Here is a 16,581-nt window from a genome sequence, read left to right on the forward strand (position 1 = left end):
ACAGGCTGGGATCAAATCCAGGGAGTCAGGGGGTTTATATATAGAATAACAGATCCCCGGGAGTGGGTTACAGGTTGGGATCAAATCCAGGGAGTCGGGGGGGGTTTCTATATAGAATAACAGATCCCCAGGAGTAATTTACAGGCTGGGATCTGATCCCTGGGTTCAGGGGATTTCTTTATTGAATAACAGATTCCCAGGTGGGTTAGAGGCTGGGATCTGATCCAAGGGTTTAGGAGATTTATATATAAAATAGCAGATTCCCAGGTATGGGTTACAGGCTGGGATCTGGTCCTGGGGTTTAGTAGGTTTATATATGGAATAATAGATTCCTGGGAATGGGTGGTGGCTGGGATCTAATTCAGAGAATCTGGGAATTTATATACAGAATAACAGATCTCTGGGAGTGGGTTACAGGCTTGGATCTGATCCAGAAGTTCAATGGGTTTATACGTAGAATAACAGATTTCCAGGATTGGGTTGCAGGATGCAATATGATCCAGAGACGGTGGGGGGAGTACAGATTCCCGGAGCAGTGGGCAAGCTGGAACCTGACCGAGCTCCCCTCGTTGTCTCCCGCAGGAGCAGAGGAGAAGATCCTGGGTGAATTCCGGGAGACGCACGACCCGACAGCGCTGGACTTCCACCTGCAGGCCATGATCCAGTCGGCGGGCAAACTAGTGCTGATCGACAAGCTGCTGCCCAAGCTGAAGGCGGGCGGGCACAAGGTGCTCATCTTCTCGCAGATGGTCCGCTGCCTGGATATCCTCGAGGACTACCTCATCCAGAAGAGGTGAGGGGGCCGCGCCAGCACGCCCTCCAGCTCCCTCCCTATCCATTCACCCTGCCCAGACCCGGGTAGTTGCTTCTTGCCCACATTAGTCCCTCCACAGCTGGGTTAGGGACAGAACGAAGGGTGTGGGGGGTTTATGAGGAGGATGGGGAGGGGTCACAAACAGTGAGGAGCAGTGGGGAGGGAGGTGGTTATAGGGACGAGGTGCATCTGGTCTGCCTTATTATACCTAGTCTGAGTCCCTCGGTGTTCTTCGCAACTCCTCAATGCTTCCTCCCACTGCATTCATCATCTCCCTCAACTCCCTCAGTGCCCAACTCGACCACGTCCCCCTCACAATCTGCCCTGTTCTCCACCCTCACCATCTCTCCATGCCTCCCCAGGTACCTATACGAACGGATCGACGGACGGGTGCGGGGGAACCTGCGGCAGGCGGCCATCGACCGCTTCAGCAAGCCGGACTCGGACCGCTTTGTGTTCCTGTTGTGTACGCGGGCCGGGGGCCTGGGCATCAACCTCACTGCTGCCGACACCTGTATCATCTTCGACTCCGACTGGAACCCTCAGAACGACCTGCAGGTAGGGCAGCGGGGAGGGGAGGGGGTTGCGGGGAGGATGGGGCTGTGTACTCCATCTCCCTGCCTCCGCCTCTCACTGTCCTCTCCCTCTCTCTCTCCCTCCTTTCTGTCTCTCATTGTCCTCTCCCTCCCTCCCTCTCTCTCTCCCTACCATCCCTGTCTCACAATTCTTACCGTCTCCCTCCTTCATCCTCTCCCTCATCCCCTCCTGCCCTCCCTCCTTCATCAAACCCCTCCCTCCCTCATCCCGCTCTCCCTCCCTCATTCCGCTCTCCCTCCCTCATTCCGCTCTCCCTCCCTCATTCCGCTCTCCCTCCCTCATTCCGCTCTCCCTCCCTCATCCCGCTCTCCCTCCCTCATCCCGCTCTCCCTCCCTCATCCCGCTCTCCCTCCCTCATCCCGCTCTCCCTCCCTCACCCCACCCTTCTCCTGCCTTCCTTCCCTCATCCCACCTTTCTCTTGCCTTCCCTCCCTCATCCCACCCCTCCTTCCCTCATCCCACTCCCTTTCCACCGCTCCTTCCCTCCTGCTTCTCACCCTCTCCCACGCCTGCCTCCCCCTCCTCCCCTCCCTGCTTCAGGCCCAGGCTCGGTGCCATCGGATCGGCCAGAGTAAGGCAGTGAAGGTGTACCGGCTCATCACCCGCAACTCGTACGAGAGGGAGATGTTCGACAAGGCCAGCCTCAAGCTGGGCCTGGACAAGGCCGTGCTGCAATCCATGAGTAGCCGAGAGAACAACATCAACGGGGTGAGTGTTGCTCAGAGATCGGACCCTGGGGTGGATGGGGTAGGACCCATCCCTGGGATGGGTGAATGGCTTGTCCCATTGGCAAAGGTCGACTCTTTGTGGGGAGATTAAAGGACGTTGATGCTTTGGAAATAGTACATAGAATGTTATTTGGAGTTTTGAATTGAGTTCTGGTTAGCCTCATTGTAGTAAGGGTGTGGGGGGCTTTGGAGAGGGTGCAGAAGAGGGTTACCAGGATGCTGCCTGCATTAGAATTAGCTATAATACTTCATGGACAATGCTTGTCTCTGGAGCAGTGGAGGCTGGCGAGAGACCTGGTTGAGGGTTTTTATATATAAAAAATGTTTTATTTACCAAACCCTTCCCAGGAAATGGTGGGTTGTCTTATGGCGAAGGGTCAACTCTTTGTGTAAGGAAGGATGTTGATGTGTCTGGTTCACTGGACACATCCTGCATACGCAAGGATATCTGATCAAGGGGGCTTGCATTAGAAGAGGCAAAAGGGATTGGATTGGTAAGGGGTCTCCCTCAGAGGAGAGGATGTGGGAGAATCTAGAAGGGGTGGAGGAGATGTTTTTTGGTAGGTATTTGGAGCCCTCTCAAGGATCCCTAGGTTACTGGGGGGATCAGAGGAAGGTGGATTGTCAATAAGAAAAGGGAAGGCTGGTTCATGGGGGGTGCTGGGCCCTGGGTGGGGAAGCTGGGTTTCTGAGGTGTAAAGCTGGAAGAGGGGCTTCCTCTCCCCACCGTCAGCCTCCTCTCGTGCTCCCTCCCCCACAGATCCAGCAGTTCTCCAAGAAGGAGATCGAGGACCTGCTGCGCAAGGGTGCCTACGGCGCCATCATGGACGAGGAGGACGAGGGCTCCAAGTTCTGCGAGGAGGACATCGACCAGATCCTGTCGCGCAGGACCACCACCATCACCATTGAGACCGAGGGCAAGGGCTCCACGTTTGCCAAGGTAAGCATCAACCTCGGGGTGTGTTCATAGCCTGCCAGTCACATCCTCCCCCCCCCCCCCCCCAGCACAGTCTGCATCTCTATCGAAGTTCAAAGTGAATTTATTACCATATACTACATTGAGATCGAGTCCCTTACAAGCATTTATATAGAAGAAAGAAATAGAATCAAATTCTACGGCGGTCTATACGTAAAGACAGAAACAACCAATGTGCAAAAGGAAAAAATGTGAAAATAAAAAATACTGAACTTGAATTGTAAAGAGCATAAGAAATGGGAGCAGGAGTAGACCATTCGGCCCGTTGAGCCTGCTCCGCCATTCAATAAGATCACGGCTGATCTGGCCATGGACTCACCTCCACCTACCTGCCTTTTCCCCATCACCCTTAATTCCCCTACTAGGCAAAAATCTATCCAACTTTGTCTTAAATATATTTACTGAGGTAGCCTCTACTGCTTCATCGGGCAGAGAATTCCACAGATTCACCACTCTCTGGGAAAAGCAGTTCCTCCTCATCTCCATCCTAAGTCTACTCCCCTGAATCTTGCGGTCTCACCTACCAGTGGAAATAGCTTTCCTGCCTCTATCTATCCCTTTCATAGTTATATGTTTCTATAAAATCTCTCATTCTTCTGAATTCCAGTGAGTACAGTCCTAGGCAACTCAATCTCTCCTCAAAGTCTAATCTCTGCTCCCCACCTCCCAATCTCTGGAATCAACCTGGTGAACCTCCTCCACACCACCTCCAATGCCATTATATCCTCCTTCAAGTAAGGAGACCAGAACTGGACACACTACTCCCATCTGCGTCCTCACCAATACCCTGTACAGTTGCAGGATAACCTCCCTGCTCTTAAATTCAATCCCTCTAGCAATGAAGGCCAACATTCCATTTGCCGCCTTGATAGCCTGGTGCACCTACAAACCAGAGTCCTTGAAAATGAGTCTGTAGGTCGTAGAATCAATTCAGAGTAGTGGTGAGTCAAGTTATCCACACCAGTTCAGAGACTGATGTTGTGGGTTAGCAACTGTTCCTGATCCTAATGGCTTCCAGACCTCTTGCTGGATGGTAGTAGCGAGAAGAGAGCATGGCCTGGATGTTGGAGTTTCTTGATAGTGGACGCTGCTGTCTCGTGATGATGCTCTATGTAAGTGTACTCAATGGTGGGGAGGGCTTTGCTTGTGATGCGCTGAGCTGTAGTCATCACTTTTTGTAACTTTTTTGTTCCTGAGCATTTTTGTTTCCATGCCAGGCCGTGATGCAACCAACTAGGGCACTCTTCCCTGTGCATCTCTGCAAGATTTTTGGTGACGTGCCAAATCTATGCAAACATCTGAGAAAGTAGAGACACTGTCGTGCTTATTGTGATGGCATTCATGTGCTGGTTGCAGGAATGATCTTCAGATAATGTTAACGCCAAGAACTTTAAAACTACTGATCCTCTTCACCTCTGATCCCAAAATGAGGTCTGAGGACCTCCTGCCTCTTCCTCTTGTCAGTAATCAGTTCTTTGGTTTTGCTGACGTTGAGTGAGATGTTCTTGTGGCACCACTCAGTCAGGTTTCCAATCTCCTTCCAATATGCTGATCCATCACCATCTTTGGTCAGCAAACTTAAAAGCATTCGAGCAGTGCTTAGCATGCAGTCATAAGTGTTAAAGCGAGAAGAGCACATCGCCCTGTGGTGCACCTCTGCTGATGGAGATTGTGGAGGAAACTTTCCCAGTCCACACTTACTGGGGTCTGTCAGTGAGGATCCAGTCTCAGAGGTACTGAGATCTGTGTCTTGGGGCTCAGTGACGAGTTTCAAAGGGGTGATAGTGTTGAATGCTAAGCTGTAGTCAAGGAAGAGCAAGCTGATGAATGCATCTTCACTGCCTAGGTATCCCAGAGCTGAGCTAAGAGACAATTAAAAAGGTGTCTGCTGTTGACCTGTTTGTTACGCTCTGACCCGTCTTCCCCTATTCTGTTGTAGGCCAGCTTCGTGGCCACTGGGAACCGGACTGACATCTCCTTGGACGACCCCAACTTCTGGCAGAAGTGGGCCAAGAAAGCCGACATCGACCTGGACATGGTGAACCGCAGGGTGAGGGCTTTGGTCTTGGTTGTCTCTGCTGCCCAGTGCTCTGCCGTGCACTGAGGATTCCCTCCATCCCTCCTCTTTGACTCTCTGTGGTCGGTTATCCAAGCTTGGTTGAGGAGTCTCCTGTACCTCAGGCTTGAGCAGTTAATGAGCAGGAGAAGCACTTCTAAATGCCTGCTGTGCTGTCTCAAGTGAATCCCTGCTCCCTGGTAGCCTTCCTCCCCTCTTTTTCCAGAATCCATCTCACGCTACCATATCATGGACTCACACAGCAAGGAAACTGGCCCTTCAGCCCAACTCCATACATGTTGGCTAAAGTGGCCATCTACCCTAGTCCCATATCTCCCCAAAGTACATTATTAAATTTTGTTAAATTTCCTGCTTCAACCACTTCCCCTGGAGGTCATTCTATAATCAGACCATACTCTGGGTGAAAAGGTTAACCCTCAAGTTCTTTTTACACCTCTCCCCTCTCACCTTAAGCCTGTGCCCTCTAGTTCTTGATTGTCCAACCCTGGAGAAAAGTGCTGCGCACATTAACCCTATCCTCATGGTTTTCTACACCTCTGTAAAGTCACCCCTCCTGTCTCCAAGACATAAAGCCCCTAGTTCAGTCCCTCAAGGTACAGGACCATCCTCATAATCCCTACCAAAAGTTCCATCTGTCCTTGTTTGTCTTCTCCCCCGCCACTTCCGCAGAACAACCTGGTCATCGACACCCCACGAGTCCGCAAGCAGACCCGGCCCTTCAACACCACCAAGGACGATGATGTGGACTTCTCCGAGATGGATAGTGACAGCGATGAGCGCCCTAAGTCTCGCAGGTCCCACGAGCGTCGGCATGGCTACGGGAGGACTGAGTGCTTCAGGGTTGAGAAGAACCTGCTGGTCTATGGGTGAGACTGCAACATGGTCCTGGCTCGATGGGGTGGAGGGTCGATACAGGAGGGTGCTGGGTGGAGGGGGGATGTTTAGAGCAATGGAGGAGGGAAGCCAGAGGGTGCTTGTAGAAGGCTGGTGAGGGAGGAGCAACGGAGGAAGGAGGACCATGTTTTGAATTACCCCATAAAGCTAGGTCCTTCACTTCTTTGTTCAGGAAGAGGAACAGGAATAATCCTACCAAATATGTCAGTGACTGTACGACATAGGAACAGAATTTAACTATTCAACCCTTTGAGACTGGTCTGCCATTTTATAGTGGCTGATTTATTTTCCCTCTCAACCCCATTCTCCTACCTACTCCCTGCAACCTTAGACACCCTTACTAATCGAGAACCTACTGACCTCCACTTTAGATATACCCAAAGACGTGGCCTCCCCAGCCGTCTGTGGCAATGAATTCCTGGATTCACCATCCTTTGCATAACGAAATTACTCCTTGTCTCTGTTCTAAAGGGAAGTATTCTGAGGCTGTGCCCTCTGATTCTAGACTCCTCCTCTATAGGAAAAATAATCTCCAAACCCACTCTATCTAAGCCTTTTAATATTCAGTAGGTTTCAATAAGATGCCCTCCCCCCTCCACCCTTTTAAAGCCCAGTGAGTACAGATCCAGAGCCATCAAATGCTCCTCGTATGTTAACCCTTTCTTTCTTGTGATCATTGTAAATCTTCTCTGGACCCTCTCCAAATCCGGTACATCCTTTCTTAGATCCAGGGCCCAAAATTACTCTCAATGTCCCAAATGTGTTCTGACCAATGCCTTCTCAGCATCACATCCTTGCTTTTATATTCTAGTCCTCATGAAATGAATGCTACCATTGGTAGGGAAGCTACTGGAGAGGATTCATAGAGATAGGATTGAGCATTTGGAAGCCCATGGTCTGATTAAGAACCGTCAGATGGGCTTTGTGCAGGGTAGGTCATGTCTTGCTAGCATGATTGAGCTTCCAGGAGGTGACTAAGGTAGAGCTCTGGATGTTGTCTACGTGCATTTTAGGAAGGAGGCAATGTCACTCATGGGATGCTCATCTAGAAGATTAAGGTGCGTGGGACTGGCAGTGATTTAGCCATTTGGACTCAGAATTGGCTTGCCCGTAGAAGACAAAAGGGTTATGGTCATTGGGACTTACGTGACCAGTGGTGCTCCAGATGGATCTGTATTGGGAGCCCTGCTGTTTGTCGTAGATATAAATGCCCTGGATAAAAACGGTGGGTTTGTAAGTTTACTGGTGATGCAATGATTGATGGTGTAGCTGTTGTGATGGAAAATAACTGGTTCTTTGAGTCTCAACAGTAGAGGCCTGGACACACAGAGTTTTAATAATAAGGAATTTATTTACAAGGGGAAGTCGGGTCAACACAAGCAACTACAATACACAGGAAGCGGTGTGGGGACAGGGTACGGTTACACAAATAAAGAACAAGGGAAAAGCACTACAACAGCTATCCCCCTTGACCTTGGATAGCTGTGGCTCCCTTATCAGGACAAACGATAGACCTTCCCAAACATAAATCAGTGCACTTACCTTCAATGTGGTTGTCTGTAAGAGAGGGCTAGCCAAGGACAAGACTCACCTTTTAAAGCATGGGGCTGGGTGAGATAATCCAATTAAGGTGACCAATAATTTAGGTGTGCATTGATTAGTTGGGAGGGACCAAATGTTGATTGGCGTGTGGTGTGTCCTCTGACCAGCCAGGTGGCAGTGCATCTGTCCCGTGGCCAGTATCTCTGGATACACTCCACCCCTCGGAAGACGCACCACATAGCCAACACACATAAGAGGGTGAAACAAAATCGCATATACCAGAAATAACCAATTTTGAGCAGCTAAGTAAATGCAGAGACCCTCTTAATCAGCTGGCATGCGCAACATAGTATAGAAATGGCTGTGATTACAAGAATGAGTGCGATGGACCAGTGAATGACAGTTGCCCACCACCCCCCTAGGGACCCAAACGGTCACCAATTGCCCCATGAAGTGTTGTGCTGGAGGAGCTGGTCCCTTGATTTTTGAGTTTTGGCCACCGAGTCCCGAATGTGAGCAGCCAAGTGAGTGATGTTGCTGGACTCATCAGGGATAAAGGTACAGCATTCCTTACCAACCACTGCACACGTTCCACCATCAGCAGCGAGTAGGTAGTCCAGTGCCATTCGGTTCTGCAGGGTGACCATCCTGACAGCTGTCAGTTCTGCCGCCGTTCGGGTGAGGGCATTCTCAGTGTGTTGCAGTGCCACTGCCGTCTCATTGGCCAGAGTCTCGAGCACACTGGTCATCTGGATCACCTCCCGGGACAGCCGGGCCGTACCATAACTGGGAAAGGCTATCATCCAGAACCTCTCTGCCTCTGTAATGGCCCTCTTGTCCCGGTGGCCGCTGTAGGCCGGATGCTCCCCAAGGTCATTCAGGGGGTGGATGAAGGGCACCACATAAGCTGGAAAGTGCAGATTTTTTCCTTGAGCGGGCTGTTCATTCTTTCAATTAAGCCCGATGCCTGGGGGTGGTGGGGTATATGGAACAGCCACGAGATCCCCGCCTCAGCCGCCCAGGTCTGGGCTTTGGTCCCAACAAAGTGTGAGCCCTGATCGGATTGTACCTCCCATGGGACCCCATAGAGAGAGGAGAGGTGTTGTAATTCTCTGATGGTGCTGTTCCGGCCGGCCCTCTCACAGGGCACCGCCACCAGGACACCCTAGTATGTGTCCACCATCATGAGGACATACTGCTTCTTATTCTGTCGCGGGAGCAGTCCAATATAGTCGATTTGCCATACCTGACCCGCTCCCGTGCCGCAATGAATGTGGCCTGGTGGCCCTATCGGCCAGTCCCATGGCTTGACTAGCTGGCAGATGGAGCAGTTATCTACAGAGGTTTTACATTGATCGAGTGTCAAGGCGACACCGAATTGTTCAGCCCAGCGCCGCGTGCCATCGGCTCCCAAGTAGCCACCTTTGCGGTGTGCCCACGCAGCTCGTGCACTGGGGTCGGTGTGCCCACGCAGCTAGTGCACTGGGGTCGGTGTGCCCACGCAGCTAGTGCACTGGGGTCTGTGTCAGGGGTGGAAGTGCTGGCAGATGATATTTGGGCAGCCTGGTCCACAGCAGCGTTAAACGTTGCCTCTTCATTATCTTTCCGGGTATGGTCATCCACATGGTGGACAGAAGTTTTTCTGTGGGTAGCCTGGTCCCAAATGAAACGCCAGTGGTGCTGTCCCCAGAGGGGATGTCCGTGTATTTCCCACCCCATGTCTTGCCACCGGGCCATCCACACCACAATGCCGTTAGCTACTGCCCAGGAGTCAGTGTAGATGTGGACTGGTCCGGTAGTGTTTTGGAGCTACTGCCACCAGCTCGGCAAGTTGACTGGAACCCCCCCTCCCCCTCGGTGGTTAAAATTCTACCCGTGGCGGGATAAAGTGCTGCCGCTTTCCAAAATTGTTTACCCCCTTTCCAGCGGCTGGAGCCGTCTGTAAACCAGGCACGCAGTTTGCTGTCGGGGTCGAGGGAATCGAAGGGTTGACCCCAACATGCTGGGGAGGGTTGTACCTCGGGGATGTCCGGGGTAGAGTCCTGGGACTGGGGGAAAGCCGTGACTTGTTCATGGAGGCGGCTGACCCCTTCAGGACCCGGCTCAGCCCGGTCCGCAATGTACCACTTCCACTTGACAATGGAAGACCTCTGGGCACGGCCCTCCTTGTGGGTAGAATCGGGGGACTTGACCCATCGCATTATGGGGAGATGGGGGCGAAGGACGACAGGGTCGGTGCCTGTTTGGTGTTCTGTGGTGAGGAGCGCCAGGTAGCAGGCTAGTAGCTGGCGCTCGAAGGGGCTGTAGCGCACTGCCGCTTCAGGTAGGGACTTAGTCCAGAAACCGAGGGGGACTCTATGCCCTGGGGTCTTCTGCCAGAGGCTCCACTCGGCGACCGTCTCGCTCGCTGAGACCTGTAACTCAAAAGGCAGACCCGCCTGGCGGGAAGAAAGTGGCATGGCTTGTTCCACTGCTAGTTTCGCCGTATCAAAGGCAGCCTGTTCCGCTGGCCCCCAGAGAATTGTGAGTTTTTTCCTGGAGATCCTATAGAGCGGCCGGAGAAGCATGGTCAAGTGGGGAATCTGCTGCCGCCAATAGCCTAGGAGCCCCACGAATCTCTGTGTCAGTTTTATTCGAGGGGACGGCAAAATTAAAAAGTTTATTTTTGGCGGCATCGGGTATGCTTCTGTGCCCGGAGTTCCATTGTACTCCAAGGAAAATGACACCCTGGCTGGGGCCCTGTATTTTTTCCAAATTAATAGCCCAGCCCCTTCCCCTGAGGGATTCGATTAGCATGTGAAGGGCCTTTGACACAATGGTCTCAGAAGGGTCTTGGAGAAGGATATCGTCTATATAATGGGCAATCGAAATCTCTGGTGGGAATTGGATGTTGTGTAAATCGCAGGAGACAAGGCCATGGCAGATTGTGGGGCTGTGAATGCAGCCTTGGGGCAGGCGACAAAATGTGTATTGTCTGCTATCCCAAGTAAAGGCAAACTGGTCTTGGCTATCTGAGTGCAGGGGAATCGAGAAAAATGCATTCGCTAAATCGACAACAGCGTACCAGGGTTTATGGGGACGGCCTGCGATGTCTTCAATAAGGGTGACAATGTCAGGTACAGTGGCGGCGAGGGGGGATGCAGCCTTGTTCAATTGCCTATAATCAACGGTCATCCGCCAGGAGCCGTTCCTCTTACGGACGGGCCAAATGGGGCTATTGAAAGGCAAGGCAGCGGTTCTAATAATTCCCTCCCGTAACAGGGCTTGAATGGAGTCTGCAATTTCTTGGCGCCCCCCCCCCCGGCACTCTGTACTGACTGTTACAGATGATCTTGGAGGGAGGGGGAATAACAATTGGCTCCCACTTAGCCGCCCCGACAACAATAGTGGCTCGCGCGATGCCGAAGGTGAACTTGCCCCTGTTTGTTTCAAGTGATTGTCCCTTTAAAACATTGATCCCGAGGATACATTCCAGGGAGGAGGCAATAAGGATTTGTACACGTCTGGGGGAATGGTTCCCTATGGCTAGGCGAAGGGTGACCTCCCTAGCTGGTAACAGGGAGCCCCCCCAATCCCTCTATCTGCATGTCCGTACCCCTCCATAAGGCAGGATTGCCTGGGATAATCGTGTGCTGGGTGCCTGTGTCGACAAGTGCCATCCACCTCTGTGTGTTTCCCTTTCCCCAATGTACTGTGACGGGTATATGTGGCCTCAGGTCCCCCGGGCGGGAAAGGGCGAGAGAGCAAATGCGCTGGGGGCCCTGGCCTTCATCCTATGGGGGGCGGGGGGGGGAAAGAGGGCTGCCACGCCGGGGGTGAGGCACTTTGCTGGTGGAGGTGGGACATTTCCTGCCTGACGAGCTGTCTGAGTTCTGCTTCGAGGGCCTTCGAGACAGTTTCGGGCAGGGAATGCACGGAGGGTGGCTTGGTGTGGGTGGTCTTTTTGTAAGTAGTCTTCCCCCTGCAATGCTCCTTCCACAGGGCATATAGGTTGGGGGTGGGGATGCCATCTATCTGGTTACGATCCACCCCTGCACACAGCAGGTCCGTGTCCAGCTGCCTGCGTGTATATCTGAGAGGGATAGTGTCTAGGGCCCTTGTCTCGGTCTTCTGGACCTGCGTAGGTGCCCCCCTCTGCATATATTCTAATGCCTCCAGGAGGGTGATGGCATCCCGTATGGTCCTACCGCTGGCTGGTGCCATGAGGGGCAGGATTACTGACTTCAGATCGGGGCGTGCGGTAGTGACCAAGTATCCCGCTAGGGCACCGGTCACTCGTGTTTTCAAGGAAGTCACCTTGATAGATGCCGTTGACCAGTGCCCATTCCCTGATAACCCGGGTGCCCTCACTGACCGTACCCCATTGCGGGCGCCCGTGTAGATCCCACTCCAGAAGTGTGGGATAGCGAGCTCGTACCACGGTCACTACCCGATCCCACAGGGTTGTACTGTCGCGGATTTCTGCTTGTGGCGCCCGCAGCGCATTGTTTATGCTCTGCTGGTCAGAGAGGCTTCCCAGGGCGCTTGCCTCCTGATGGGAGAGGCTGAGGTTGGGCCCCCCCTCGTCCCACAGCCGGAGCAGCCAGGCCGCGAGGTGCTCGCCTGGTCGTTGGCTGTAGCGATCCGCCAACTGGGTCAGCTCCTTGGGGGAGAAGTCCCGGGTCTCTGTGGTCTCGGAGTTACTAGGGGAAGGCCTGGCCGTCTCCCCCTCGTTCCCTTCCTCCCTGTGGTGAACCTGGGACCGCGTGGTGATGGGTCAGGCATGTTGGAGCTCGGGTGAGAAGGGGGAAGAGTGGTTGTGGGACCTTGGTTCCTGGGGCACCCCCTTGTTGTCACTATCCAGCCAGATGTCCCCATCCCCCAGCCATGTGTCCAGCTTGTCGCCACACTGGACTAAGGCTCGGATCTTTAATGGGTCGGGCTGCCCTGGCCTGCTGAAGTTTTATGAGGCGACGGGCAAGTTCAGTTCCCCTAACTTCAAGGTCGTTGGCTCGGGCCTGGGCAGCCTGTGCTGCTTCCTTCAGCGTGCAACATCGCTGACTGAGGTCTTCAATTTCCCTGTCCTTCTGACCACACAAGTGCTGCAGGTGATCAGTAATTCTAACCTGGCGTCTCAGCAGGGACGCAAACAACCAGAAGGCACCCCTTTGCCTCCCCTTGGCTTTGGGGAACCCACCCTGATTCCTTCAGGAGGGAGACCACATGATGGCCCAGCTTCTCTCCACGGGGCTCTAACTGCTCAGACCAGTCCACTGGTTTTCCGTGGTCTGCCAGCATGCTGGCCAGACTCTCAAATCCCTCCCTTTCATCAGCCCACCCGGGGATCTTATCCTGGGTGCCTGCACTGGCTTTCTTCCCCTTATTCCAGAACATTATCCCCTGTGCTTGTGTCCAGCCAAAACCTATGAAACCCTGCTCTGCAGCACCAAATGTTGTGATGGAAAATAACTGGTTCTTTGAGTCTCAACAGTAGAGGCCTGGACACACAGAGTTTTAATAATAAGGAATTTATTTACAAGGGGAAGTCGGGTCAACACAAGCAACTACAATACACAGGAAGCGGTGTGGGGACAGGGTACAGTTACACAAACAAAGAACAAGGGAAAAGCACTACAACAGCTATCCCCCTTGACATTGGATAGCTGTGGCTCCTTTACCAGGACAAACGATAGACCTTCCCAAGCATAAATCAGTACACTTACCTCCAATGTAGTGGTCTGTAAGAGAGGGCTAGCCAAGGGCAAGTCTCACCTTTTAAAGCATGGGGCTGGACGAGTTAATCCAATGAAGGTGACCAATAATTTGGGTGTGCATTGATTAGTTGGGAGGGACCAAATGTTGATTGGCATGTGGTGTGTCCTCCGACCAGCCAGGTGGCAGTGCATCTGTCCCGTGGCCGGTATCTCTGGATACAGTAGCCAGTGTATAAAAGATCGCTGAAGGAGACGGTGGGATATAGATCAGTTGCAGAGATGGGCAGAGTAATGGCAGATGGTGTTTAATACAAGCAAGTGTGAGGTATTGCACTTTGGGAAATCAAGTGTAAAGGGACTGTGTATATAGTTAATGTTGTTCCTCCGCGCCTTGTGACACATTGTGTGGCAACCTTTGCAGTTTCCGTAGCATTTGTCTGTTTTTTATGAGACCCAAGTTGCCCACTTGATGCTAACTCGAGCGTGGATGGACAGCGTACAAGGAGCTGGCCAGGTTCGAACCTGGGTCTGCTTGCTTCGAGGTACCGGCTGGCCATACAGTTATTGGCAGGATCTGTACCAGAGTTTTCGTGTACACACGGATCTGACTGAAAATGGCTACACGGGATGCTAGGGTGATAAAGAAGCAAACAGCACGCTTGCCTTTCACTGTTGGGAAGTCATGTTGTAGCTTGATAAAACTCTGTTCAGGCTGCGTCTGGTTTCTCCATTACAGGGGCAGAGATCGATCAGGCAGCTGGTACCTTTCTCCCTAGGGGCAATGTCTAATACCAGGGGGCATACATTAAAGTGAGAGGGGGGAGAGTTTAAAGACGATGTGAAAGGCAGGTTTGTTCTTAATACAGAATGGAAGGTGCCCGGAACGTTCTGACAGAAATGGTGGTGAGGCTGACACAGTGGAGTTGTTTAATGCAGGGAAACGAGGGATGTGGATGTGATATCAGCAGAAGGGATTAGTTCAGTTGAGTCTCATTAGGTTAAAAGCACAACACAGTGTGCTGTAGGCCTGTTCTTGCCCTGATGAAGGATCTCGGCCCAAAGTGTCGACTGTATTCATTCCATGGATGCCTGACTTGCTGGAGTTCCTCCAGCATTTTGTGTGTGTTGCTCAAGATTTCGAGCAGCTGCAGAATCTCTTGTGTTTATGCCGTACTGCACTGTTCTGTGTTCCTCTGGAGAGCAGAGCGCGGTGAAGTCAGGAACCATGTGCTCAGCTGGGAACTTGCGGAATGCACTTTCCTGAGTCATGGTGGGCTGGCTCCTTTGTTAGTGCTGGGGGCAGCAGGGAGCTCTGGCAGACCGCGCTGATGCTGTTCCCACCTCCTCTCCCCCTCCAGCTGGGGTCGGTGGAAGGATATCCTGGCCCACGGGCGGTTCAAGCGGCGGATGTCGGAGCGAGACGTGGAGGTGATCTGCCGCACCATCCTGGTCTACTGCCTGCTCCACTACCGAGGTGACGAGAAGATCAAGGGCTTCATCTGGGACCTCATCACGCCCACCGAGAACGGGCAGACCAAGGAGCTGCAGAACCACTCAGGTACCTGTTCAAACCGCCCCCCTCGGGGTCCCTGATGAACCCACACTAAGAGCACAGTGCATAGTTCCAGTTTCTGTATCCCTGGCTCAGACCCACACCAAGAGCTCAATACAGGGTTCCAGGCTCTGTATGCCTGAGTCAGACCCACATCTGGAGCACTCTGCCTATTCCCCATTTCTGTATCCCTGGGTCAGACCCACACAGCGAGCATCGTGCACAGTTCCCGTCTCCGTATCCCTGGGTCAGACCCACACCAGGAGCATCGTGCACAGTTCCCGTCTCCGTATCCCTGGGTCAGACCCACACTAGGAGCATTGTGCACAATTCCCGTCTCCCTATCCCTGGGTCAGACCCACACCAGGAGCATCGTGCACAGTTCTCGTCTCCGTATCCCTGGGTCAGACCCACACCAGGAGCATCGTGCACAGTTCCCGTCTCCGTATCCCTGGGTCAGACCCACACCAGGAACATCGTGCACAGTTCTCGTCTCCGTATCCCTGGGTCAGACCCACACCAGGAGCATCGTGCACAGTTCCCGTCTCCGTATCCCTGGGTCAGACCCACACCAGGAGCATCGTGCACAGTTCTCGTCTCCGTATCCCTGGGTCAGACCCACACCAGGAACATCGTGCACAGTTCCCGTCTCTGTATCCCTGGGTCAGACCCACACCAGGAGCATCGTGCACAGTTCCCGTCTCCGTATCCCTGGGTCAGACCCACACCAGGAGCATCGTGCACAGTTCCCGTCTCCGTATCCCTGGGTCAGACCCACACCAGGAGCATCGTGCACAGTTCCCGTCTCCGTATCCCTGGGTCAGACCCACACCAGGAGCATCGTGCACAGTTCCCGTCTCCGTATCCCTGGGTCAGACCCACACCGGGAGCATCGTGCACAGTTCCCGTCTCCGTATCCCTGGGTCAGACCCACACCGGGAGCATCGTGCACAGTTCCCGTCTCCGTATCCCTGGGTCAGACCCTCTCTGGGAGCATCGTGCACAATTCCCGTCTCCCTATCCCTGGGTCAGACCCTCTTTGGGAGCATCGTGCACAGTTCCCGTCTCCGTATCCCTGGGTCAGACCCACACCAGGAGCATCGTGCACAGTTCCCGTCTCCCTATCCCTGGGTCAGACCCTCTTTGGGAGCACTGTCCAGATTTTGACTGGGAGCAACAGCTTTGTTTACTGGGAACCATGAGTGATGCATTAACCCTGGATATGACTCTTTCCCACCCAGGGTTGTCAGCCCCAGTTCCCCGGGGCCGGAAGGGGAAGAAGATCAAGAGTCAGAGCAGTTCATTCGATGTGCAGAAGGCTGACTGGATCCGCAAGTGTAACCCCGATGTCCTCCTCCAGGACGACAGCTACAAGAAGCATCTCAAACACCACTGCAACAAGTAGGCCAGGGGCAGAGAGCCCCACTCTGTGCTACCGGACCCCCAACCCAGTCGCCTGCCCCCACCCTCCCATAAGACCATAACACATAGGAGCAGGATTAAGCCATCTGGCCCATTAAGTCTATTCCACCATTCAATCATGGCTGATCCCTTTTTTTAAAATCTCCTCCTCAACCCCAGTTTTCCCGGCCTTCTCCTTGTAACCTTTGATGCCATGTCCAATCAAGAACCTATCAATCTCTGCCTTAAATACACCTAACGACCTGGCCTCCACAGATGCATGTGGCAACAAATTCACCACCCTTTA

At 53.1% G+C, this 16,581-nt stretch overlaps 1 protein-coding gene across 1 annotated transcript in view; it reads left to right on the forward strand.

Moving 5' to 3' along the window:
- LOC140716261 (chromodomain-helicase-DNA-binding protein 8-like) overlaps positions 1 to 16,581 on the forward strand; it is a 59,277-nt gene that overhangs the window by 14,165 nt on the left and 28,531 nt on the right. The window contains exons 12-19 of the mRNA XM_073028870.1: positions 583 to 793; positions 1,177 to 1,372; positions 1,952 to 2,119; positions 2,900 to 3,079; positions 5,055 to 5,165; positions 5,862 to 6,058; positions 14,680 to 14,879; positions 16,115 to 16,274. Of these exons, the coding sequence (XP_072884971.1) occupies positions 583 to 793; positions 1,177 to 1,372; positions 1,952 to 2,119; positions 2,900 to 3,079; positions 5,055 to 5,165; positions 5,862 to 6,058; positions 14,680 to 14,879; positions 16,115 to 16,274 (1,423 nt within the window). The remainder of the gene's footprint in view (positions 1 to 582; positions 794 to 1,176; positions 1,373 to 1,951; positions 2,120 to 2,899; positions 3,080 to 5,054; positions 5,166 to 5,861; positions 6,059 to 14,679; positions 14,880 to 16,114; positions 16,275 to 16,581) is intronic.

Source organism: Hemitrygon akajei, chromosome 25 (genome assembly GCF_048418815.1).
Source record: "Hemitrygon akajei chromosome 25, sHemAka1.3, whole genome shotgun sequence".
Classification (NCBI taxonomy): Eukaryota; Metazoa; Chordata; class Chondrichthyes; order Myliobatiformes; family Dasyatidae; genus Hemitrygon; species Hemitrygon akajei.